Source organism: Phalacrocorax carbo, chromosome 22 (assembly GCF_963921805.1).
Source record: "Phalacrocorax carbo chromosome 22, bPhaCar2.1, whole genome shotgun sequence".
In the NCBI taxonomy this organism is placed as follows: domain Eukaryota; kingdom Metazoa; phylum Chordata; class Aves; order Suliformes; family Phalacrocoracidae; genus Phalacrocorax; species Phalacrocorax carbo.
The window spans coordinates 8,479,500-8,504,660 of NC_087534.1; the positions used below are offsets into that span (position 1 = coordinate 8,479,500).

The 25,161-nt window shown below is 40.8% G+C and overlaps 1 protein-coding gene across 3 annotated transcripts in view; it reads right to left on the minus strand.

The window, feature by feature from the left end:
• Window positions 1-532: 532 nt before the first annotated feature.
• RLF (RLF zinc finger) overlaps window positions 533-25,161 on the minus strand; it is a 56,166-nt gene continuing 31,537 nt past the window's right edge. For 2 of the 3 annotated variants that reach the window (XM_064471439.1, XM_064471440.1), the window contains 4 exons: window positions 22,146-22,348; window positions 16,015-16,151; window positions 8,191-8,332; window positions 533-5,692 (listed from right to left, as the gene is read on the minus strand). In XM_064471439.1, coding sequence (XP_064327509.1) covers window positions 947-5,692; window positions 8,191-8,332; window positions 16,015-16,151; window positions 22,146-22,348 — 5,228 coding nt within the window. In that variant the 3' untranslated portion in view covers window positions 533-946. Of the gene's footprint in view, window positions 5,693-8,190; window positions 8,333-16,014; window positions 16,152-16,417; window positions 16,486-22,145; window positions 22,349-25,161 lie in introns of those variants that run through there. The other variant, XM_064471441.1, reaches the window with a different exon arrangement.

The following is a 25,161-nucleotide window of genomic DNA, read 5'->3' on the forward strand; positions in this document are numbered from 1 at the left end:
CAGGGGAAACAGATTCTGGGCCTCACGAAGCATCCAGAAGTACGGCAAAAAACAAGACATGGAAGAACAAGAAACAGATCTTAAAATGTTAGATTGCTCTTCTGGTGAGTCTTCCAGTGAGGTTTTATTCATTATCGAGAAAGCTAACCAGGCAACCCAAAACGTGCACCGGTACTTTCATGTGACAAAACTCTCTTGGAAGTCTGGCAACGCTCTTCACACGCTTTTGTACCACACGCTCTCAGAAGCACCTTCTTCCTTTAAAGGGAAAGGTAACTAGGACTTTCTCATCCCTAAGTGGCAAGTGCTTTCTGCCTGTACTGATTATAATTCTTTCAAGTCTGAAAAAAGCACAGAGAATATTATAAAATAAAATGTAATACTTTACTTTTTTGCATCTATACTGCTTCTTCAGTCCGATAAATTATCTACAAATGCATAAAACTTAAGCAACATTGTCCAATGCACTCACAATAGTCCCAAATTCAATTACAAGTAAACCACATTAAAGATTTACTGTACCGTAAACAAATGGGTGAAAAACTGTAATTTATTGAAACTCATAACTCAAAAAATATAAGATGCTGTAGTGTACAATATGTTACACAAAGCACCCTAGGGTGCACATTCAAGTCAAGTAATAACTCCATCGCCCCCCAAACCCTGGTACCCTAGTACTTGTTCCATATACAATCATGCACATTTAACTCTTCAAGAGGAAGCCCCCAGTATTCTGATGTGTTAAATAGCACCAAAATCAGCGTAGTCCATTGAAAAAAATGGGGAGCTAAATTAACTTGGCCAATACTTTTGACAGATATTATACATTCATGGAATTAAACAGTCTAAACTAACCTAAACAGTGTGTACTGTAACAATTACTGTTCTAACTTGAAGTTCTCCCCATATAGCAGTAGCAGAGGCAATCTGCTCTAAGCAAAACTACTTACGTACTTCCTACACAAAGCTCATCTCCCTTTTTCGTTGGAAATAAGTCAATGAGGGGTGTGGAAAACTTGGATCTTTCAAGAACAACTACTGGTCTTAAGTAATGAAGCTGTTTTAAGGCAAGGTCTCCACAGTCCGTTAGTGCCTTGTCCAAGATCGCCCTCAAATTTTCTAAGGAAGGGGCAGATGACGATTCTGACAACAAGGGCTGGATTTCTGATAGCTGCTCATGATTATTTTGGGTTATGATTACATTTTTGTCATTTACGAAGTTGTTTACTGGTGTATCACCTTGACTGTCTCCCTCCTTTTGCAAGGTTTTATCTACTGGCAACTGCTCAGGAGACTCCCATTCTACTACCTCATCAAAATCATCATCATCATCATCGTCTTTTCCCTCACTCTCCTGAATAAATTTTAAAAATGAAGACTCAAATCCCATTGGTTTATATGTCTTTAAATCAAATGGTTTGGACACTGGAGGCTTCTGAAATTTGTCTTTTGTAGCACAAAGTACATTTCTTTTTGTGTTTTGATTAACTGTGCTATGTTGACATCCTTCTAGGTCTTTCTCTCTTGGCAACTCTAACTGTAAACTGGGGAAATAAGAGCTATTCTCTCTTTCACTATTTTCAGAAAAATCTTCGGTTTTACACGTAACTGCCTGCCTGATGTTACGCTCTTCACAACAGGTGTTCTTTGAACCGTGGTTATATTTTAAAGTGCCTGAATACATGAAGGCACTCGCATCGAAACTCACACTACTCGGTGGACATTGTTTTTGGTCTTCATTGCTTATGTCTTGAGGATCACAGTCAGTATTTGGAACAAGAGGTTTTTCACTTTCTTGCACATGCTCAGGGTTAGTGGACTTCTCCTCTTTAACTTCTACAGCTTTTTTATCCAAGTCCAAAGCTGTTTCGGAGCAGGACTGTTTTTCAATCATTATGCCACATTTAACACAAACAACAAGTTTCTGAATCCGCTGCTCTATGTACATATTGGTCATCTGATGTGTGCGCTTATAGTGCCTCACTATACTGCTTTCCAGTTTGACAACAGACAAACATCCCTGAACCATGCAGGGGTACTGCGTCTGGTTAGACTTCTCTTCGCACATTTGTAGGGCTTCCTCCTTTGTTTTGAAATTCATCAAATGCTTTTCTCTACTTTTGCTAATCCTTTTAGATTTTTCTTTTACCTGCTTCCCATTCTGCTTGCTTATGTCAAAGCTGCCTTTCAAATAACTTTGTTCATTTTTATCTTTATCTTGATTATCTTCCTCCTCTTTCTGATTTCCAAAGAGACTATCATAATATTCACTATGCCGGAAATAGACGTGTTGAGAGTAGTGACTGTAATTTGTGAAAATTCGATCACAGCCATTAAGGTCACAATGGATTTCAAAATCTTTGTTTACTTTTTCTTCATTGGCATGTTCCTCTATTAGGTGCTGTTTAAGCTTATTAAAGGTATAAAATACAGCAGGGCAGTGGGCTTGGTTACATGCAAATCTTGCAGATTCAGCTTCAGAGAGCAGTTTTTGATCCTCTAAGTGTTCATTGTGGAAGTCACTACAATGCTTAGCAAGAGCTTTAGAACATAGAAAACGCTTACCACACTCTTTGTATTTGCATGCAAATATTTTTTTACATTTGACAAGTTCTCTTTTTGTTCTTGCTTTGTCTTTTTCTAAGCAGAGCTGTTCCTTATTGTACTGGTGAACAGTTCTATAATGGCGAATCAAACCTTTCTGGTTGGTAAACGCCGAGTTGCAACTTTTATGTATACAATGAAATGGTTTGTGGTACTTATGCAATATATAACATAAATTCCCTTTAGCAACTGTTCTTTTGCTTCCTCTTCCCTGTCTTGCTTCCAATTCTTCCCTATGACTGTCCAGAGAAGCTATGTTAGACGTTTTTCTTGTTACATTGTTGTCTGCCTCTTCACTGGACTCCAAATCTGTCTCAGAACTGCACTCCTCCTTTTTAGGATGACACAGCTGTTCGGACTGGGCTGAATGTTCAATGAATTCAACATTGGTTGCACAGACAGGTGTTGGAACAGTGCTATTTTTATGCATGTCATCTGTACATAAACCTGCATGATCAAATTTGTCATTAGAACATACCTTGTGAGCCACCCTCTCACAGCCGATTTGATGTTTGTTTCTATAGTGAATTCGAAGGTGTGTTTTTCTTGTAAATGATCTTTGGCAAATATGACACTTAAACGGCGAGTAGCGATGCTGGAACATATTTAACTGAAGAACCATTTCCTTTGAATAGTTATGCTTTTTAACATAATGCATCAAGAGAGCTTCTCTGGTCACAAACTCACATGTACATCCTTGACATTCACAGAAAAATGGTTTAGCTGCCAGCTGAGTAAGGTACTGGCTGGGTAAATTATCTTGTTGCTCTTGAAGCTGAAATTTTGAGGTAGTTTCATCTACTGACTCAGGGCACTTGGCATCCCTAGATGAATAGGACTGTAAGGAGCCCAAAAAAGGCTTGTGTCTTGAAGAATTCTGAATGTTAGAATTTTTTAAGCTGAGATGTTTCAAGCCTAGCATTAGTTCCAGCATGTTATCTTCAATATTTGATTCTTTAGAACTGTCATAAAAAGATGTTTCTGGAGAAGAAGGGCAAGTTTCTTCCTTCAGGCCATTGTTTCCTTTAGTATCTACAGTACCATACAAGCTTTCTGGAGAGTCAGCATTTGTATCTGAATTATGACCTAACTCTGTACTAATGTCTGTGGGGGATTTACTGTCCTGAGCATCACTCAACAGGTCGAGAAAGTCTTTAGTTTTCATCTCCATATTTTTTTTACCTTTAAAGTTATATGGATGGGCCCTACGAAGGTGTTTTTGCATACTTCTGGAATTTTTGTGTGTGGAACAGCAGCCTTCAAAACCACAGGAAAGTTTTTTTTCATCAAAGCAAACAGCCACACTGGAACACTGTTGTTTCACATCTGCTGGGTGGAAGACTTCTTCCTGGGACATGAGAAAACCTGGAACTGACTGACTGTGAGCCATTGTTTCAATCAGTAGAGGAGACACCTGGCCTTGGTTTACTGCAGCATGTGTGCTGTGGTCCCCACAATGAAGACTGCAGTTACTTTCACTGTCTAGATCCTCACTGTCAGAGAGCGCTTCTTCCTTAATTTGTGGAATTTCCTGAGAGCCTGAGGGATCCAAGGTGTCATTCAGACTGGAACTTTCAGATTGTTCAAGCAGCTGAGACTCTGGAAGGTAACTGCATTTGTCTTTTGAAAGCGACTCTTCAAGTTTTAGTGTTTGCTTCACTTCCCCATTTGACACTTCAATATTATGCACTGCAAGGTGATTCTGAAATTCAGTTTTTGAATAATAAAACTTTTTGCAACCAAAGAAGTTGCAGGTGTATGATGCATCTCTGAAGTGCTGTGCCTCATGATGGTAAAGTTGCCCTAAGTCACTGAAAACAATATTACAGCCATTTAGCTCACATTTATAACGCAGATCATCATGTGTTTGTTTGTGATTGAGAAGCTCATTAACTGACCCAAATCTAGCATAACAATCCATCGACACACACATGTACGGCTGAGGCCCACAGTGCACGCGTTCATGCTCCCGCAAATGAAAGGACGTCATGAAGTGCCGGCGACAGAAAGCACACTTCTCTCTCCTGTTTTTCATATCCAGGTAGTGTTTTGCGTTCTCATCGTTGTTCTGATGTTCAGCTTTCAGATGTACGCTTAAATATTTAAACTGTTTAAATACTCTAGAACAATCCGTTCCGGGACATGGATAGATGTCTCTGTCTTGTAGCTGGCAGTTTTCCAGTTGGCTGAACGTGACATACTCGTGTGTGTCATTTTCAAAGCTTTCGGGCAGCTGTGGCTGATGTGACTTTTCCTGAAGCGCTGGGGGTGGGCTGCTGGAAGCTGTTGTTTTTTGCGGTGATCTCTCTTTTTTCAGTATTATTTTCTTTTTAGGTCTGTGTGTTCTACTAGGCGGCATTTTAACATGTTCCATTACATGTGGTACAAAAAATTCCTTTCTCTTGAACTTTTTTGTACACACCGGACATGTATAAACACCATCTTCCATATGCATCTTAGAATGATGCAGTATTCTAGCCTCTATGCACTCCCTTTTGCAGAGCACACAAAAAAATTTGTACTGAAGCCATCTCTGGTATCTTTCTGAAGAACCAATTGGTTTTTTCACCCTTGATTTTTCTTTAGGGTGGTTCATTGTGTCTTTTCCATCACAATATTTGTGTTCTTTTGTCTCATCATAGTCACTAAAGAAAGTTTCTAACATGTCAGTTTCATTGATTGACATATTACAACTTGCATCATCCTCGGAATCAGAAGCTACTTTCCCTAACAGTTTAAGGCAATGTCGCTTTAGAGTCTTCCAGTCCCAAAATTCAGGATCAAATGGCCAATATGCTTTTAAAGCTAACAGCAGCTCGCAACGGAGCGAATTTGGAACCAGTGCATTTTCTTCATCAAATTTTTGATCTGGTTGCATATAGAGCTCTTCCAACACATTAAATCCACTCAGAGTCGGCTCAAGTAAAAATTCCGTGAGCTGACAAGCTCTTCTAACTTCAAGGTCTTCTGGTAAAAGGCATGCAATTGTTTTACATACTGAAGTCTTCATTTCATCGCTTCCATTTGACCTGATCTGAAGGGCTCTCACACATAACAAAACAGACACAGCAAGTCCTGCCTCTTCTGCCTGTTTAAAACAAACAAAACAAAGAACAAAGAGCCACAAAACAAATGTTACTTTTCTTTGATAAGTACATTCTCTCCAGAACTGTTCTGTGAAAAGAACCGTGCAATGAGCGCATCCAATAGACTACAGCCCATTCAGAACGTATTCAGGCGTCTGAGTATTAAGTGTCCGAGTCACTGAGCATACTCTAAAAATTTGTATCTTATTTTAGGTGAGAAACATCTACTTTCCAAGCAAGGGGAGCTGTTTCACATTTAGTGCACTCTGTGGAGGGGTCACAGAGTTTAAGCATTAGATGTTGCAAAACATCTTTCTAACTCCTCTCTCTCTTCATTGTGTGACTCTCGATCATAACTAAGTCAGATGTCTAAAAGAGAATGGTGCAAGCCTTCCATATACATTCCCCCCGCATCATCCACAGAGGATATTAATTCAGAACATGCAATACTGTGTAATAAGCAAATTAATGTAAATTCACACCCTGAAACAAAATAACCTTCAACAGCACAAGCTGTACAGTAGCAGAAATGATTCCTGATGAAGGTAACGGGCATTTCACTTCCAAACATTTTCTGAGGCATCTATGCAACTTTGAGGTGCTGCTCAACAGTATCGGGAAGATACCTGCAAATATTATTCATGTTCTGATTTAAAAAAATAATATATTCCAAATTCTACATGGAGAAAATGGAAAGTTACCTTCTTCCAAAAGCACACTTTTCAGTGTAAAGAATCTGAATGCATGAAGTACCTATTTAGTCATTATTAATAAAGATAAGTAACAGTCGAGATATTTATGAATAGTGTAGAGAGATGACATGTGGCTAACACAACCATGTCCAGACCAGCTCAGACGGTAAAGATCCAAGAGAACTAAGAACAAGTTCAAAGAATTAGCAAGCTCTCATACCTACCATGCACTGCCTATTGGAAGTCACGTAGTACTTCTTTAATTCAATAACAGTGTTAATTTGCTACATAGCAATAAAAAAATAGCTACTTCCCCAGGAGAAAAAATGTTAATATGGGTTAGCAGGAACAACAGGAAGAACCAGTACATAGTCAACAATGTATTATGCTTTATATAAAGTGCACATTCATGCACGCTTTAAAAGTAGAAATAGGCTAACTTTAGAGAAACTAGGAGCAAACATCTGTCTGGGCAATCACTACCGGAATTCACCAGTGCCAAATCAGAGTTCCGGACTCTCCTCTATGATCTGTCAAAAGGAGAACCATGTAACGTTTCTGATCTCTACTTTGACTCTAAAACAGGGCTCTGATACTTGCTCTTCTCTTATGAACTCACACTTGATAACTCATTTGGTTCACAGGATTAACTCTAGTCAGTGAAAGAGACTGCCAGGCAAACAAACCTGAAGCTGGAGAGAGATTTAACTGAAAAAAGCAACCTTGTCTGTTTTATCCATAATCCATTTGATGCCTTAACTCATGTCCATATAAGAATGCAGAAACATGAGCAAATTTGGAAGGGTACTGTTAATTGAAACATTAATAAAACTGAAGTTCATGAGGCAAATTCTACTCTACATGTGCAAAACTATGCTGTTTTTCAGGAAAAAAATATATTAAGTCTTTTGGAAATGGTGCCATTCTTAGGGGAAAATCCCATCTGTTTAAGGTCCATGATCCATGTAACACTGTTACTAAAACAGTTAAAATCGTGTTATTATCAGCTAGCTTATTTTTCCCCCATTAAAGTGTGCCTGGTTCACTTTCATTCATTAATTGCCCTTCAAAAACCTACTCATACAGTGACGACACACAGGAAATTTCAGTCTAACCAATTCCTAGAGTCTGAGTAACGGCCAAAGGAAGACAGAAACATCCTATTAGAGCAACTACCCAGATTAACCATAGCTATTCCTTCTGCTCTGCTTATGAAGACCATGCTCTGTTTGCCTCCTGGGTACATGGATCAGTTAAAGTCTTTCCGTTACTCCTCAAACATAGATTATGAGTTTATAAGAATTGCTGTTAAGCATCTCCTGAACATTTTTGGAAATTTCTGAAGACAGACATCAGAATAAAAGGTAGAAGTCCAGGTGTGATTGTATCACATGTTTTGAGGAAAAGGTGTTTTCTTAGAACACAAAAATATGAGACATTTCAGCCAAGTCTCCATCTCTTAGAGATGAAGCGCAGAAAATTGTTGCTGTGCCTCACTTCTAAACAGGCATCAGATCAAAACACAGCTATGCTTTGTTTGCAAAATGCTGTAATATGTATTTTCAGAGTAACAAAATAAACATTCCACACTGACTGAAGGTCACTTCAATGTGTCAAGCTGACACAAAACTACAGTTGCAGGCATTTTTCAGAGATTTTATTAGTAAGTTATTAGGCACTTAATCAGAAAGTATGAATAATGAAATAAGCTATATTTCATATCAGTTTAGTAGCGTTATTAGGAAAACAATAAATTCACGTAAACAGTTCTGGCTGTGTCCGAAGACTCTGGACTGCAGCTTACTTACTTCAGATTGTATGACTCTTATCAAGAAAAATAAATGCTGTAGTGTCTTGGCAATGATGCCAAACTGACGACATCTCTCCAAAAAGGAATCTAAAGAAGGATCTATTCTTCTCTGTAATTTGCTCCAGAAAAGTGTCAGTTCCCTACAAAGAGGGGAAAGCAGAATGTAAGAGCATTGCACATGTACACAGTTCGTCCACAGTCTACACACTTTAGTTCAGCGTTGACACTGCAACAATTTAAGTGTTACTAAAAAAGAGCACACACTTCAATTGGGTCTCCATCTCTGAGAGGTGCTGATAAGAACTGTCAACTGTGCCTTACTCCTAAACAAGCATCAGAGCAAAACACGGTATATCCCGTTATTTAGTGGGGAAAGACACTGGCAGTGGGATTCATCTCCCTTAATGCAGGTGTCTATAGCTGCACAGACTTCCTTTCTAGTCAAGAAACGCACACCCCCCCCCTTACAGAGCCTTAACTTCTCACGCAGAAACGTAAAATAGGTAAGATGAACCCTAATGTAAAGCAGCCACTTCTCTCCCACTAGGCAAGTAGCTTAGATGTTGACACCTGCACTCAAATTATGTCACTGCCACTCAGTGCCTTAAAAGATTCCTCTGACAGAACTCACTTTGTACAGTGTTACACAAGGGATATGTAAGCTGAGGGCTTTGCTTGCTGGCTTTGAGCAGCTATCTGCTTTGCTGCTGGAACCATGTGAGCACAGAGCTGGTCTGTTAAGCAATTTATTATAACCAAGGCAAAACAGCCACTGAATGATGCAATCTGTCACTCTGTGTTGCTTTGCCATCACAATGAGTGCCACTGAAACCGAAACGCAGAAGAGGTAGGATGTGTATCTTTTACACCACTTGAAAAAAAGTTTTTCTTCTATTCCTTTTGTAGAACACACTTCACCTTTGCTAACCTGCCACTCTGTGCATCAAATTATATCCACAGGTTTCTAGAAGCAAGGTCAGTCATAGCCTCAAGAACCAAAACTCGAGAAAACACACCTAGGCAAACTTTACACTGATTATTGGCAAGGTTCTTCCTTTGAATTACTACAATCCTACTGTTGCACAAAAAAGGACAATACTTACTGGTAACAGATTGGGGGGTGTGTGTGTGTTTCTTTGGTGGTTTTTGTTTGTTTTGTTTAAAGGCCTAGAAATGCAGTTAGCTGCCTTTCATAGTCAGGAAGAGACAGCTGAGAAGCCAGACAGGCCTACAAGAAACTAATGTACAGGCAGTAAAATTTAAGCTGTTTTAATATCAGCAACTTCTTCTACTGCTTTGGCCCCAAGAAGCTGACAAAATGTAAAATGTAATTGAACATCAGGATGACTAACATGGAAGAACTGTATGAAGGGAAGCTTACACAAGGAAGGCACAGAGTATTTATATATTCATATATATTCATATATACATATATCTGTACACATAGTATTACAAAAAAATGTTAACTCAGCATTGCCACAACAAAAACAAAATAAACTTCAGAAACAGTTTATCAAGACACCAGCCATTTTGTATATCTATTCAGTACGTTTACATAGTTGGAAGAATAGTGAGAGAAGAGCTTCACTCTGGATAATTCCTTATTCTTAAAGAGTTTTTGGCAGAGCAAAAAGCTTTCAGTGTTTGCTCTGTCCTCTTCCTCATCCCACCCCTTCTTTCTGCAAAGCTAAAGTATGCTGTTGAAAGGAGTCCTCAAGGACGGTGACGCAAAAGTGTTCTTCAGCTAATCTTCTCACACATGGCAAGGCAAGAAAGGACAACTATCAGTATTCGGGCAATTTTCCATTTCAAAACTGATGTAATGCAGTGCAGAGAACAGAAAGAACTCCAGACAGACAGATATCTAGTAATACTTAGAAGTACAAAAAACTTATTAGCATATCAGACCAAAGAGAAGTTGTTTGAAGCTGTGCTTAGCTACAGTTCATACTTAATGCCACTTGTGTTAATGCTAAAGATTGCATTATTTTATGGATTGATGAAATGCCTGACTCCCTGGAGACTAAGGGAATCAGCTAGCTCAGAACTACTGCCCGGACCAGCACTACTTCTTAGATAAAGTTCCAAGCAGATGCCTCCAGTCTTAAAAATAGCATTATACATTGTTTTATTATCAGCAACAATCATTGCAAAATCTTCCAATTTTGGTGAGGAATTACATATACAAACTGAAGTTTGCTTTCATCTTCAGCTGTGAAATGAAACTTCACACTAACAGCACTAATTCACATACATACATGGTTTACTTATCTTCTGTTAGAGGTACAGACTTGAGGGTACAGGATGAACTGAGCTAATGAAATAGCTTAACCTCTCCAAATATGCAATAATAATAAGAGTTTTTTGCTGGGTTGGAAAGCTAGCCCTGTGCCATCAGGGAGATGCTAGAGCAGTGTAGACGGGAGAGAAGGGAGGTAGATTTTCACTTTCTAGAATGAGAGTGATGTTACAGTTGATCAGATTTAACAGCTACAACTTCCAGAAGCACCAGTGTAGCACTCCTTCACTGGTACTTGTCTGATCACATGGTGAACTAATTAAGCATTAAACTGTAGAAAGCTATACACAGTTTTGCCTGGGTAGATGAATGTGCTCACTACAGGTCAGGTGGGCCCTGAGCCAGAACAGCAGGCAAGGCAGACTTATGCAGCTAGGATGACAATATGGCAAGAATTTATCTTCTGCTTTTTGGCAGCAGCAAATTATTAGGACTGGCTTAACCGTGAGTATGGCACCAAAGCTCCATCTTTGTCCCCTGTGTTAAGACACTCACAAAATCACAGAATGGCGGGGACTGGAAGGACCCCCCGGAGCTCACCCCGTCCCACCCCTGCGTGAGCAGGCACCCCCAGAGCAGGGGCACAGGGCCGCGGCCAGGCGGGGGGTGAATGTCTCCAGGGAAGGGACCCCACAGCCTCTCTGGGCAGCCTGTGCCCCTGCTCTGGCACCCGCACAGGGAAGGGGTTTGTCCTCATGTTCAGGGGGAGCTTCCCGTGTCCCAGCTTGTGCCCGTGGCCCCTTGGCCTGGCGTTGGGCACCACGGAAAAGAGTCTGGCCCCATCCTCCTGCTCTGGCACCCGCCCTTCAGATATTGATAAGCATCGATGAGATCCCCCCTCAGCCTTCTCTTCTCCAGGCTGAACAAGCCCAGGTCTCTCAGCCTTTCCTCACAAGGGAGATGCTCCAGCCCCGATCACCTCCGTAGCTCTCCGCTGGACTCTCTCCAGCAGTTCCCTGCCCTTCTTGAACTGGGGGGCCCAGAACTGGACGCAGTACCCCAGATGTGGCCTCACTGGGGCAGAGCAGAGGGGGAGGAGAACCTCCCTCGCCCTGCTGCCCACACTCCTTTCCGTGCCCCCCAGGACACCGCTGGCCCCCTTGGCCCCAAGGGCCCGGTGCTGGCTCAGGGTCACCTCGCTGCCCCCCAGCACCCCCAGGGCCTCTCAGCAGAGCCGCTCTCCAGCAGGTCCCCCCCAGCCTGTGCTGGTGCGGGGGGCTGTTCCTCCCCAGGGGCAGGACCCTGCACTGGCTCCTGTTGAATTCCCTGAGGCTCCCCTGGGCCCAGCTCTCCAGCCTGCCCAGCCCTCGCTGGGTGCCAGCACAGCCCTCCGGCACATCAGCCGCTCCTCCTGGCTTGGGATCACCAGCAAACTTGCTGAGGGGACGCTCTGCCCCTTCGCCCAGGGCGTTGATGAATATGTTGACCAGGACTGGACCCAGCACAGACCCCTGGGGAACACCACTAGTTACGGGCCTCCAGCCAGACCCTGTGTCCTTGATCATGACCCTCTGAGCTCTGCTGTTCAGCCAGTTCTCTGTCCACCTCACTGTCCACTCATCTAATGCACATCTCCTAAGCTTGCCTGTGAAGATGTGATGGGAGACAGTGTCAAATGCCTTAGTGAAGTCAAGATAGACAACATCCACTGCTCTCCCTTCATTGGTCCAGCCAGTCACAGAAGGCTATCAGGTTGGTCAAGTACGGTCTCCCCTTGGTGAACCCATTTTGACTATTTCTGATAACCTTCTTGTCCTCTACATGCCTGGCCATGACCTCCAGGATGAATTGCTTCATCACCTTTCACTGCCCTATAGTTTCCCAGGTCCTCCTTCTTGCCCTTTTTGGAGACTGGAGTGACATTTGCTTTCCTCCAGACCTTGGGCACCTCTCCTGTCCTTCACGACCTTTCAAAGATTATGGAGAGTGGCTCAGCAAGAACATCCGCCATCCACACTAATCAAGTCTCAAAAGCATCCTCACTTTGACCTGCCGTTCACAGCTGTCAACAGGTCTTTTCCTTTGTCTAAACCTGAATACCTTCAATGTGGATCACTTATTCTGGTTCACTCTGACACTGCATAAAGCACAATATGGAGCAGAATAATGGGAGTGGGTGGGTGGCTGGCAGCAAGCAGGACTGCACTGGGCAACATTGCTTGCTTACAGTGTCTGTTAAAGGCCAGCCAGGGGCTAGCAGAAAGTGTTTCATCAATGTACCACTACTCTAAAAATCAAGAAGAACATGATCCAGAAAATTCTGCAGGAGACAATTTTATTTAGGGGTACTACAGATGAGTGGAGCGTTTCCAAGTATGTATGCTGGGGCTTGTCTGTTGAAGCAAATCCGTAACAGCACAAAGGGAAGCCCACCTGCAAACACCACTGTACCAGAGGGTCTCTGCTGTTCTTGCTCCCTGCTCTCCTCTCAAGACCTTTAGTAAGTGTTTTAGTCACCACTCAGTTCTGGTCTATCAAATTACATAATGCGCTAGAAGTACACTATGAAAATTGATTAAAGCTTAAATTGTTTATTGACTTGAAACACCATTATGCAGGCTTATGACTAAATAAATACAATAAAAACTTACATTTTATGATTAACAATCAAAATCCAAAAGGTGCTAATGACACTGCTAGAAAAATTTTGAGTCCAAGTCATCGGTAGATCATTACAGCAAAAAATAACCTTTCAACTATAATCCTGTCTTTTTGAACCAGACAGGACCTTCTTTGAAGTGAATTAAGCAATTGCTGCTCCTTAAAACCAGCAGTTGGTCAGAGAGGAGTATGTGTCAGTTTAGGTATTCAATTTAACAAAGTATTTTAAGTGCACGTTTATGTCTATACAACAGCTAGCAAGCAAATTCTAGCATGCGATTCCTCCACATTAGTTTTAGTTGTAGGATTAGGCTAAACATGCACATTGCAGCGAGTCCATCTTAATATTTCCTGTCCTTCCAGCCAACTCTGACATTTGTCATGCTTTCATGCTTTTGACTGAGCTCAATTTACTAATGTACAGAATGCAGTGTTACCATATCTCTTTTCCAGGGTACTGATTCAAATCAGCTCTGCAATGACTTCACTGATCACTACAGTTTGGATGGAGCAGAGGCCTCCTCATTTTTGTGAGCCATAATATCCACTACATCTGTAATGTGCAGTCTCACGCCTCATCAATCAAGCTGGCTGATCTGGCAAAAGTAATCCCCCAAATTAAAAGCTTTATATGGTACCACCCACTTGAATTCATATACCTTGTAGCTAAATAATCACTAGATCTGCATCTGCCACAACAAAAGTAGGTGGAGGTCAATAAATAAAGGCCACTCCAAACAGCAGTTCACCATTAGACCAGCAAGGGGGACTTAGATGTACAGCCTCAATGTAAGAAAGTAATCTGATGGTCAAGGAGTATTACACCGGTTTCACAAAACAGGAGTCCATCAGGTGGTGAACTTGTTCCAGCATCCTGGAAGCTTTGCTCTTCAGTGGGTACAGACTGCATCAGTTTTGTGCAGTTCTGCTCTAAGGGAGTGCTATGCACAGTACTAGAATTTGAATTTATACACCTATACAATTTCAGTGTTAGACAGAAGACTTCATTTTCCTGTCTCGTCCCTGGGGAAGGCAGCTGGAACTTGAGGAGTTTGTCCAGGCGGTAGCAGAGGGGACAACTGTGGCATGCATGGACACAGCAGCACAGTTTAAGCCAGCACCTTTCATTTGAATAACCACTAACAACAGGGTAGACAAAGTGACATGACTTCAGCATGAGTGACACAAACCTGCGAATACCTTCTATAAGTAGGAACGTATTTGTGCTAACGTTTGCTTCTTCAAGCCTTCGCTGCTTGTCACCTAGGCTAGCCAATTTTAAAGCTGATGTGGAAGCACCTACTCATGTTACAGCCACACCATGTTTTGTGTAGACTTAGCCTTAGGCAGGCCCCAACATGGGCCACACTGGCATGGAGGTAAGAAATCGGCAGCTCTAACTGATCTCCTCTGACTCATTAGTCAGGACAAAATGTAGGTTAGAGTTACAGGACCTGAAAGTTTCATTCAATTTCTAACTAGTTCCATTTCAGACTTCAATGGTGGGTAGGTTTTTTTGCTTGCAGTACATTGTCACAAAAAAGATGTTATTCTGTAACAGTAAATGCTGTATTACTGAAGTCTGTTCTCCAGGCCCAAGAGTTTAAAAGTCTCAGCTACACATGAAGCCCAACTCTCTTCATCTGCACCCTAGGGATACAACTCTCAGATAGAACTGCTTAGCAAGTCTTCTTGGACAACAGCAAATCATTTAGTGTTCCCTGAAAGAATGTTAGTAATGGGGGTTTTTTGTTTGTTTGGTTGGTTTTTCTTTAAAAAGATATCATGGGATGAACTTCAGCCTCATACCTCTTTGGACATGGCTCTAATCTAATCTCTAATGACATATTTCAGTAGTGGAAAAACAGTCAATCTCTAGAACTTAAGTGTGGTGGACTATCCCCTCCTGAGTCTTCAACAAGTTCATTTCTCTCTGCAAGGTACACTTTTGTTCAAAAAGACGTTTCTGGCCTGAAACAGAAGCAGTATGTAAATACTTCTGGCCTTTTTGTACAGATGATTGGACCAGGCTAAACTATCAATCATCCTGCTGGCACAAGTACTATGAAAACTTTTCTAAATGGCTTTAAAAAGTGGAGTGAGTAAATAAATGCCACAGCTCACTGAATCCAAATTCTCAAGATATACTTGAGATGTCTGGTAATGTAAAGTTTTATCCAGATCTGCATTTAAACAGGAGAAAACTAGACATTTAGCCATGCCTTGAAAGCTAAAACTACAAATCCACCTTGTAAGGGGCAGAAAACAGCTCCCCTGCTTTGGCTCTACCAGTTTGCCACTGCTGAAGCAGAGATGCAAAGAGTTTTGTATCTCCAGCCCGTTAAGAGGGCAGAGACGTTTTATAGTCACAATTTGGCCAAGATCTAATACTAAAATTCTCAATAGACATTACAAAAATATAAAAAGGCTCTCTGGGGGGTGGGGGGAAGTTAAAGGGTGCTGCCTCTGCACATTCCTACTGCTTGGATCTCTGTGGAATACGTGAAAATAGGCAATAAACTCTCATGGGTCTATGTATTCAAGAGGGAAGAACTGAATTACAACATACTTTGTGGAACCACAAAGCTTAGGGGTTTAATATCAACCCAGACAGCACTGATCCAGCACCACTTACAGAGCTACTGCATTGTTGAAGCATTATTGCTAATGCCAACAATACAAGTGCTGTTTCATTTTTAAATGACTTAAACATTACTTTTGTCTAAGTGCTCTACTACTATAGCAAGGTAAGTCCTTCTTTATTTTGTCACAAGTTATCTAGAAAGTACTTCAGTCTGACATACTTCTTAAGTTAAAGATATATCCACTTTCTCTACATATTTTTGTACTATATTATCTCAATTCTCTTGCATTGAAGCCAGTGAGGAACAGTTAGGAGTAGCAGCAATACTTATTACTTACCAAGAGCAATACACATTTGCTGTTTGAAGCTGATGAGTAAGGTATGTTGTACAAAGAATAAATGCAGTGTTTTCTTGTCCCTCAGATTCCAGATTACATATAATGTCCAGTACTTCTTTGCAATCTACCTTTGCAATCTTAAAGAAAAAAAAGAAAATTAAAAGAAATGGCACTTTATTCTCAGCACATTTACAAAAGAAGTGCATGTTTACTGTCTCAAATGAAATGGTCTCAAAAACAGATGAACAAAACTTTATGTCTCCTTTTAATACCCCAGGTTCATATCACACCTTTCAGCTAAGAGTGCCATAAGAAGTTCACATAACTTAATTCTGATCCCTTCTCAATATTAGTTTTTCTCTGGGAACATCTTCCACTTTGGGCAGCCCAGCAAAATACTTACATACAGGCAATGGTCTGTTTAAAACTTCCCATTCCTTCTCTGCGCTTGGGGGCACCACTGTTTTCCTTCTGAAAATTAAACCCCAGGTCCAAAAGGTCAAGAGATGTGAAAAAGCCAGTCTCTTGTCCTCTTTGTCCACGAGTGCTGCTTCTGAACAACCATGCTCCAAAGCATGATGTTAAAACCAGAAGTGTTTAGAGGAGAGACAAATCCCATGGAAGTTCTGGATAGCCTACTTAAAGGTAGTACCCATCTGTGTATCAAAACCGGGCATGAGCTCAGTTATAAGCCAAGTATTTTAGACTGCAAACAGCAATTATGAAGTGCCTTTTCTATTAAGACAACATTACTTTTAATACATTTTTTCCACAGGATATATTCCACTTCACAGGATAGGCTCTACTCAAGCAACGTCTACTTTAATCAGCTGTTGCTAGTATAAACAATTCAAACCTCTTGTTAATCATGAAAAATAATGATATAGAAAAAACAAAGGGAAGTTAAAATATTGCAAACTAATTTTCACAGACATCTCATTCAGCAGGAGGAGCAGAAGCAGGTATACTACCCCAGTTTTCCATACAGCCTTGACACTGGAGCTCACTGAGCAATGTCAACACTTTCTAGGGTCCACTGACTTTTGGTGTTCACGTTGAGACCCATGACTGACCTTTTACAGAAGTCATTTTCAGAGCAATTCACAAGCTCCAAGTGCTTGCAGATGTGTCCATTTTGCATTTGAAAAAGGGGAAAGCGTAGCAGATTATTTTGGTCAGGGGTTTTGTCACTGACATTTCTGGCAAGAGAGAAACCTCGAGAACTGATTTAAGTGACAATGCTTTCTAACTAAGGGGACAGACATCGTTGCTTTTTGCATGCCAAAGATAATAAGCACTTTACAACATCTGCATATCAAGTGCCACCTGCATCAGGCTGTCAAATACGGAAAAGCAACCCCATACCAATGGCCACATGAAAGAATTTCTAAGGTGTTCATCACTGCACAGGAGCAAACACAGCTGTTCTAGCTTACAGATTAAAAAAAAAGGATACTGCTGCATACCATGTCCCTCCAACATCCTTTGCCAGCAGTACCTTCCTTATCTTCTATTGTACCTTCAGTACTTACAGGCTTTCAGCTCCTGTGCAAAGTCTAGCTGAATACATGTCTGATACCTAGGCAACTCCAGTCTCCTCACAGTGTTCTACCACCTCTCTCCACCCAGTTATTCCTTTTCTTTACACATTACACCTTCCACCAGCATATTGTATAAAGCCAATTAGGAAAACAAAGCCAAGTGACCTAAACTTTTGTCTTTGATAATTTCCACAATTACACACTGCCATCTCCTCAGTACTGCAGCAAACATTCTTAACTAACGTGAGGCTGCCTGCAGTGGTTTGATACAAGCCTCATCATCCAGGTCTTGGTTTTTAGAAAACCAAGAGTTGTCAGTGCATGTAAATATGGGATACGCTTCCTCTACAAATCTGAAGACGACATGGCAGCCTATCTATGATCTACTTGGCCAGGCAACACTTGACAGAGACCATGCTCAGCTTCCGAGTTCCATTAAAGGAACAGTCACTGAACAACACTACCACTGTTTTAAAAACTACTAACTTAAAACCTACTTACTGGTGTTTCTTAGGCTACAGAATGATATAACCCACATCTTTAATAGCCATCACTGAGACGCACACTGTAACAAGACCTGGAACTTCTGTGGTGTGCTGGAGCAGCAGGAACACCAGCGCTAGCAACAGGCGTGTCTGTGGTGCCTGGAGCAGCTGCAGTCACACAGCTCACTGGACTTGCTCCTTCTCACACAGTAACTGGATTCTTTTGGGCCAAGCTCAATCATATTCAGGACATTAACTCCTGAGTAAGCAAAAAAGGTAATTTATTTTAAATTCCTGTTTATTTCAAACTTTGTCAATGATCCATCTCATTTCAGACCTTGGGTCTGTTTTTTTTTTTTTAGGTGGTGGGGTGGTGGTTTTTTTGCGTTTGGTTTGGTTTTGTGGGGTTTTGTTGGGAGGTTGTGGTTTGGTTTCTTTAATAACATGTAAGACAAAAAGTCCAAATGCACAGCTTGAAACCATCCAACATTATCCAGTCAGTCACTTAAGTGACAAACCAGACACTCACTAAATGAAAGTGCCTTTATTGAACCTGGAGTACTGACCAGTGCTTCTGTTATTCTGTTAGAAACGCAACAAGACCAACACCTGAGAAAGTTCAGAGACTACACAGTGAACAGTACTAGGATATTTTAAATTAGAATTGTTGAAAAATGCCGACATCCTCCCCACGTCCTGTTAACAGGAGGGATACCAGTTTACTCCTCAAAGTTATTCCATGAAACATACAACCGTGTAAGATTTATCTTGTCTTTGTCTTCCATGTCATTTTAGTTTGAAGAAAAAGGTTTAACATTACAAAGATATTTCACTTCTTGTGTCATCAAAAAAGTTTCCTACTACTAACCTAAGCCTTCTACAAGTTTTTTAGTAAGACATCACGTTAATACTTCTTAAAAAGGGGTAACCAACCTGCTTATCTAGGGAGACTTACCCTCCTTTCAGGAACTAGAGATACACCATGAACCAACTCAAAGCAATTTAGTTTCAGCTCAGAAACTGTAAAATCCCCCTAGCTGAATTGGGACAACATTCTCTTGAGTCTGTAAATGCCAGCTACTCTTTTGCAGCACATTACCTTACTTATATTAAATAATGCTGCTACAGCTGCAAGAATTTGGGAGCTGCTGCCTCAAAATTTAATAAAAGAACATACTTTATATCAAAAGTATTTCATTAAGCATAGACAGTGCGCAGGGCAAGGAATACTTATGTTAAGTTCTAGTAATCTCTCAATCAAACTGGAAATTACAGAGGGAAGAGAACATTAGGTTTAACTTGACAATGGAAACAACACAGTAACTAAGAATATTTTTGCAAGCAAACTCGTGATAAGCAACTATACTTGCCTAGTATTTTAACAAGCTTCATTGTCTTTCCCTCTTGCTCTTTTAAGCATACAGTCCAAGAACAATTTCTTGTTCTGTAGCCAGTGTCTGGAGAGGTTCTCCAAAAGATCACTGTTCTTAAGCTTCTGGGTTGAATTTTTTATGAATGGGATAATGGGCATTTCTTTAAATTCAGATTTCCTCAAGTGCTTTACTCTCAGATTTTTGAGTGGTCTTTCCCAAAGAAAGTCCACACTAAAGGGAAAAAAAACCCTCAATCAACTTTGATAAGAGATGGCTGGCTATATGGAGCTTAAATGCAACCTAGCAAACAATCACACTGACATTCTACGGAGATGACCAGTTACGACTAAAACAATCAATCTGTCTTTAATTTGAACTGGTTGTTTCATCTGAAAACCCTGTTATATTGCTACATGTGTCTGGCACTTGCCTTGCAGAGAAAGCCATCTTAGATGATGGAACATTTGGGGGTTCATGCTTTTGCAATAGTGAAGAGTATCATTAACTACTTGTTTTCTACTGTGTAGGCCAACCTCTTTAATTAGCTTTTTAATTGGTTTGATAAATTGGCAAATTCAAGCCAAACATTGGAATCCATGAGCCAGACAGTAATTCCTAGTTCTGTTACTTTCTATGTTTTTCAGAGCAGCCTGAAGTTCTTCTGAACAAATAATCACAGCCATATTTGTTACATGTGTGCCTTAGGGTCGATTCAAGGTACCAGATATGCAAGGGACAACTTGATATATAGTGTATATATACACACACACACACGAGTTATAACCATATATACACACATATATATGTATGTACGTATTCGTACGTACGCATACACACACAGTGTCACTGCCTACAGATGTAGACAGAAGTTGTTTACCAGCCTTAACTTTTAGGAGCTCAGCAATTTAACTTCCACGTCTGACCTAGCCATTCCAATCACTTCCAGTTCCTGGAAAGGAATGACCATACATTGCCTAGTCTTCCAAGACAAATGCTTTCTCTCCAATCCTCCCCAAGCTATCTTCACTCATATTCACCCTTTTTTTCTTAGCTAAGCCCTGTTGCTCCATCTACCCCATCCCACTCTAAACTTCAAATCTCACTTAATCCTTGTTTCTCATATTATAGTTAATTTCCTCTTTCCCTCACTGGCTTTTCAGTCGTTGACACCTCTCATTCTCCAACAGCTGCCATTCTTTCAGCTCTTCATCTTTCATCTTGCTTACATCTCTTTTCCCCACTTGTCATTAGACCTGATAACTTTCTACCTGGGAAAGACGATAGGTAACATGAAGATACAACACAATTCTTGCCTTCTGAAAATAATGGTAGAAATAAAAGTGTTTTAGAAGTCTCAGATTTCAGCAATTCCGTAAAGAGTGCCAACTACACAGTACCTGTGACCAAGCATGCAAAGAAACATTACATGCAAATTCTCATATTGCCAATTATTTACATCAACTTTCTGGCATTGTAACACCACTGACTTTACACTTTATAGTGTTGGCTACAAGTCCAGTTAAGTCAACAAACGACACTGTTTTGAGATACTGCTTTGATGCCTAGTGGCTTCATTTTCCCAAAAAAGGTTTAATTAAGCGATTACCATAATTTGATTCAATTAATCAATCCGTGTTCTAGCTTTTATACTTGACTGGCAAGTAAAGACCTTTCTGAGTATCTAAGTAAAATAGATACAGCTACACTTCGCAACTCTTAAATGGAACTAAAAACTGAACACAATTTAATGTAATTCTATGCCATTCATCATTAGTAGTCAATCCAATCAAAGAGCATGTTGCAAGTTACCCATATATCCCCAATGCCTCCAGTATGCAGATTGTGTCTGCAGTGCACTGTTGAATGCATTCATTGCTCCTACAGTACAGAAAACTGAGGGGAATCTGGCTCAGACTGAAGAGCCTGTCTGGTAGTACACCTATCCAAATATTTATTTTTTTTGAAAGAAGTATTTTTAAAGGAATACTTTTAAAATAGTTTACATGTACAACACGAACACTCCAAACAAGCCTGCCACTCACTCAGAAAGTACAGACATCAGAGCTGCTTTTTTTTAATATGTGATGCTTCCCCCAGTTTCACAGAGATTTACTCAAAAATCTTGAAGTATCACATTTAAAACTTCACTAAACTTATACAATTCTAGCCCAAACAGTGAGATTGATAAAATAACGTGTGAGATCAAGAGGCAACAGAGGCAAGAGTTGCTTGACTGCTGTAACGACTGCAATGCGTAAACGCAAATCATTACTGTTACTGTGAGAGGAAGACTGCTAAAAAAAAGAGTAGAGTTCAGGAGCAACAACTCTAAAGGGATTTTTGGTTGGTTGGTTTCCCCTCCCCCGCCGTTGTTGTAAACTTTTCTTTCCTAGGTCAGAACCACTAGAAGAGAAGTAACTGCTCTAATGCTAGTATTTGAGTCAGAAAAGACAGTTTTCCTATTATATTTTGCTTACAAGGGGAAGTGAAGTTATGAGCTTTATTTTAAGCTTTCAAACACATCTAACCTCTAATGCAAGCATATAGTGCTTACTTATCTACACCAGCAGTTAATACAAATGTTCTTCCCTACTGCAGTCTGCAATAGATCATTTCTCTTTTGGAACTCCACTGCAACACTTTCACTCTTCAGCTTCAGTTCTTAGCATCGCAGAAATAAATTCTAAAATATTTGATAAATATACATTAAAAAGGGACTATGAATTACTAACCTCCTTAATGGAGTCTTCATTAGGCAGCATAGAACACACACATGCGATGTAGGCTTGGCGAAAAGATGAAACATTTGCAATTTCTGGAGAATCTGCGCACAATTTTGACAAGAAAGTAGCTTGTGGGATGCAGTTTGACTTCATCAAATGTTTTATTCGCATCTGCAGAAAGGAAGGCCCTTCTCGTGTAATCAATTTATTAGCTAGGAAAAGAAAAAAGCCTTTGAGAATACACCAATTTACAGCTGACACTTAACTGAAATTGTCTCACTGCATTCACACTTCATTTTATTACAAACTTGTATAAGTATGGTCAGCCTTCTTAGGAAACTCTAGGTGTGATAAAAAGTGACAGCAATAAATGGAATATTTTCTCCCAGACAAATTCTTCAGACCAACTGTGTAGCAAGAGAATGCTGACTATAGGAAACAGACTCCACACCCCTCCCCCCCAGGATAGCATCCATTAGCACAATAAGGAAATGTGCCACAGCAGTGGCTAAAGGACACTGATCAGACCATACAGTGTTTTGAACAAGATACCAGTAGTTTAGCTGAGATTCAAAGTCTTCAACTTTTAATTATAGCTTCATATTCCAAGGAACCAAAAACTTTTCAAACAAAGCATTACATGCTTTTGAACTGGAGATTTTTCCACCCAGGTTGTTAAACCCCCACATAATGCCAAAATATATAAAACGAAGTTAAAGGTGAAAATGTTATCTTTCTGGTACTTTGGAAGAACTGTGTTTAAGACATGCTAGGCTTATGCTCTAGATCAACCAAATACAACTAATCATTATGAGACTTGATGAACTAATGCCTTGGTAAAAATATAACTTCAGATTATTTTTGTAAGTAGTTAGCAAAATTTACTTAATATGATCAAAAACCTCACAGACGTAGTTTGATTTTCTTCCCAGTTATTCTTCACTGAATCACAGAATACCTCAAGTTGGAAGGGACCCATAGGATCGTTGAGTCCAACGCCCTGCTCCTCGTACCTAAAACTAAACATATGACTAAGTGCATCGTCCAGATGCTCCCTGAACTCTGGCAGGCTTCATGCCCTGGGGAGCCTGTTCCAGGACCAATCACCCTCTCAATGAAGAACCTTTTCCTAATGCCCAACCTGAACTTCCTCTGATGCAGCTTCATTCCATTTCCTCACACCCTATCGCTGGTCACCAGAGAGGATATCAGCACCCCTCTCTCGAGGAAGGCGTAGACTGCGATGAGGGCACCCCTCAGCCTGCTCTTCTCCAGGCAGAATGAACCAAGTGACCTCAGCTGCTCCTCCTAAGTCCTGCCCTAGAGAGCCTTCACCATCTTGGTCACCTTCCTATGGAGACACTCTGATAGCCTGATGTCCTTCATACATTGAGGCGCCCAACACTGCCCACAGCACTTCAGGAGAGGCCCCACCAGGGCAGTGCAGCGCGGGACAATCCCCTCCCTCGACCAGCTAGCGAAGCTGTGCTTGATGCACCCCAGGACATGGTTGGCCCCTTTGGCTGCCACGGCACACTGTTGACTCAGTCAACTTGCCATCAACTGAAACCCCCTACCTCTTTCCACAGGGCTGCTCTCCAGTCTCCTGTCCCCCAGTCTGTACGTTTAACCACGACTATCCCCTTTCCAGGTGGAGAATCTGGCACTTATTCTTGTTAATATTCATACGGTTGGCAATTGCCCAGCTCTCCAGTCTGTCCAGATCTTTCTGTAAGGCCTCTCTACCCTCGAGGGAGTCCACAGTTCCTCCTGACATAGTGTAATGTACATCAATTCCTGCACCCAGATCATTTATAATAAACATTAAAGAACACTGGCCCTAAAATTGAGCCCTGGGGAACCCCACTGGTGACGGGCCGCCAGCCTGATGTAACCTCATTTACTGTAACTCTTTGAGCCCAACCCATCGGCTAATGACTCACCCAATGTAATAGGACTTGTCTACCTGTATGCTGGACATTTTATCCAGACAGATACTGTACGAACATTAAAAGCTTTGCTAAAATACGTGTACTTTGCCGTAGCTGACAAAATAGTATGCTTCAAGACAGCTATGGTGCTATTTCCAGCTTAACATAAACATCTACAACAGAAAGGCTTGCTACTAGTCCCCAGATTTGTACATATTTCAAAAGACCCTTGAAAATTAAGAAAGAGGAGTCAATACATTCTTATACTGCATGCAATAATACACAAAAACCAAGGAACAAACTTCGATGATATGTAGAAGAGATTATGGAAATGCCTGAGACATTCTGATCAAACACATATTAGAACCAGTGTTCTGCAGCAGCTGTAGTCAACCAGCTACCTGTAAAGCCTGCAACAGACTCTGGATTAGCCAAAAAAAGTTTGCTTCAGAATAACAAGTTATTGGAAGAGACACTGCATAAAAATATTTTCACTGTCTTAGTATCTTATTATTACTATATGAGGTGGGTAGCTAAGAAACCAATAGTATATACATTTCTGAAAGAGAGGATTGTACAGAATACAAAACAAGAGAATTCCCATGCTCTCTGCACTTAAATTATTGTCCAAACAGAATAAGAATATGTTCTAACAGACACTATGCTAGTTGGAAGAAGGCTCACAATGTGTACCGAAACAAAAAAAATCATTTCAGGGGCCAAGTACATACTACATGCTTGAGTGAGGCTTACTAGTATTCTGCAGAAGTTTCCTTAGTGGCCCATTAGAGGTCATTTTAAGACTCAAGTCTATGGTGCTGGTTTCCATTTTTCACAGGAAAAGCCTCTGAGCAGTAAACTCTTGACATAGCTGACGCTGACACTTCCCATTAAAGTAACTTCAACAGAGAAGGTAAAAAAGCTGACTGACCAAGAGATAGTCTGCAAGATCTCCAGTTGCTAGGAAACAAATCTCCTCTCTTAAAAATTGCATCTGTATATGACACTGTGCTTGAAAATTTAGCAAGGAAGACTAACAGTGCTTCAATATTCATCCTGTTTGATGTAAGAGACTGCTACCACAACAAGGTGGC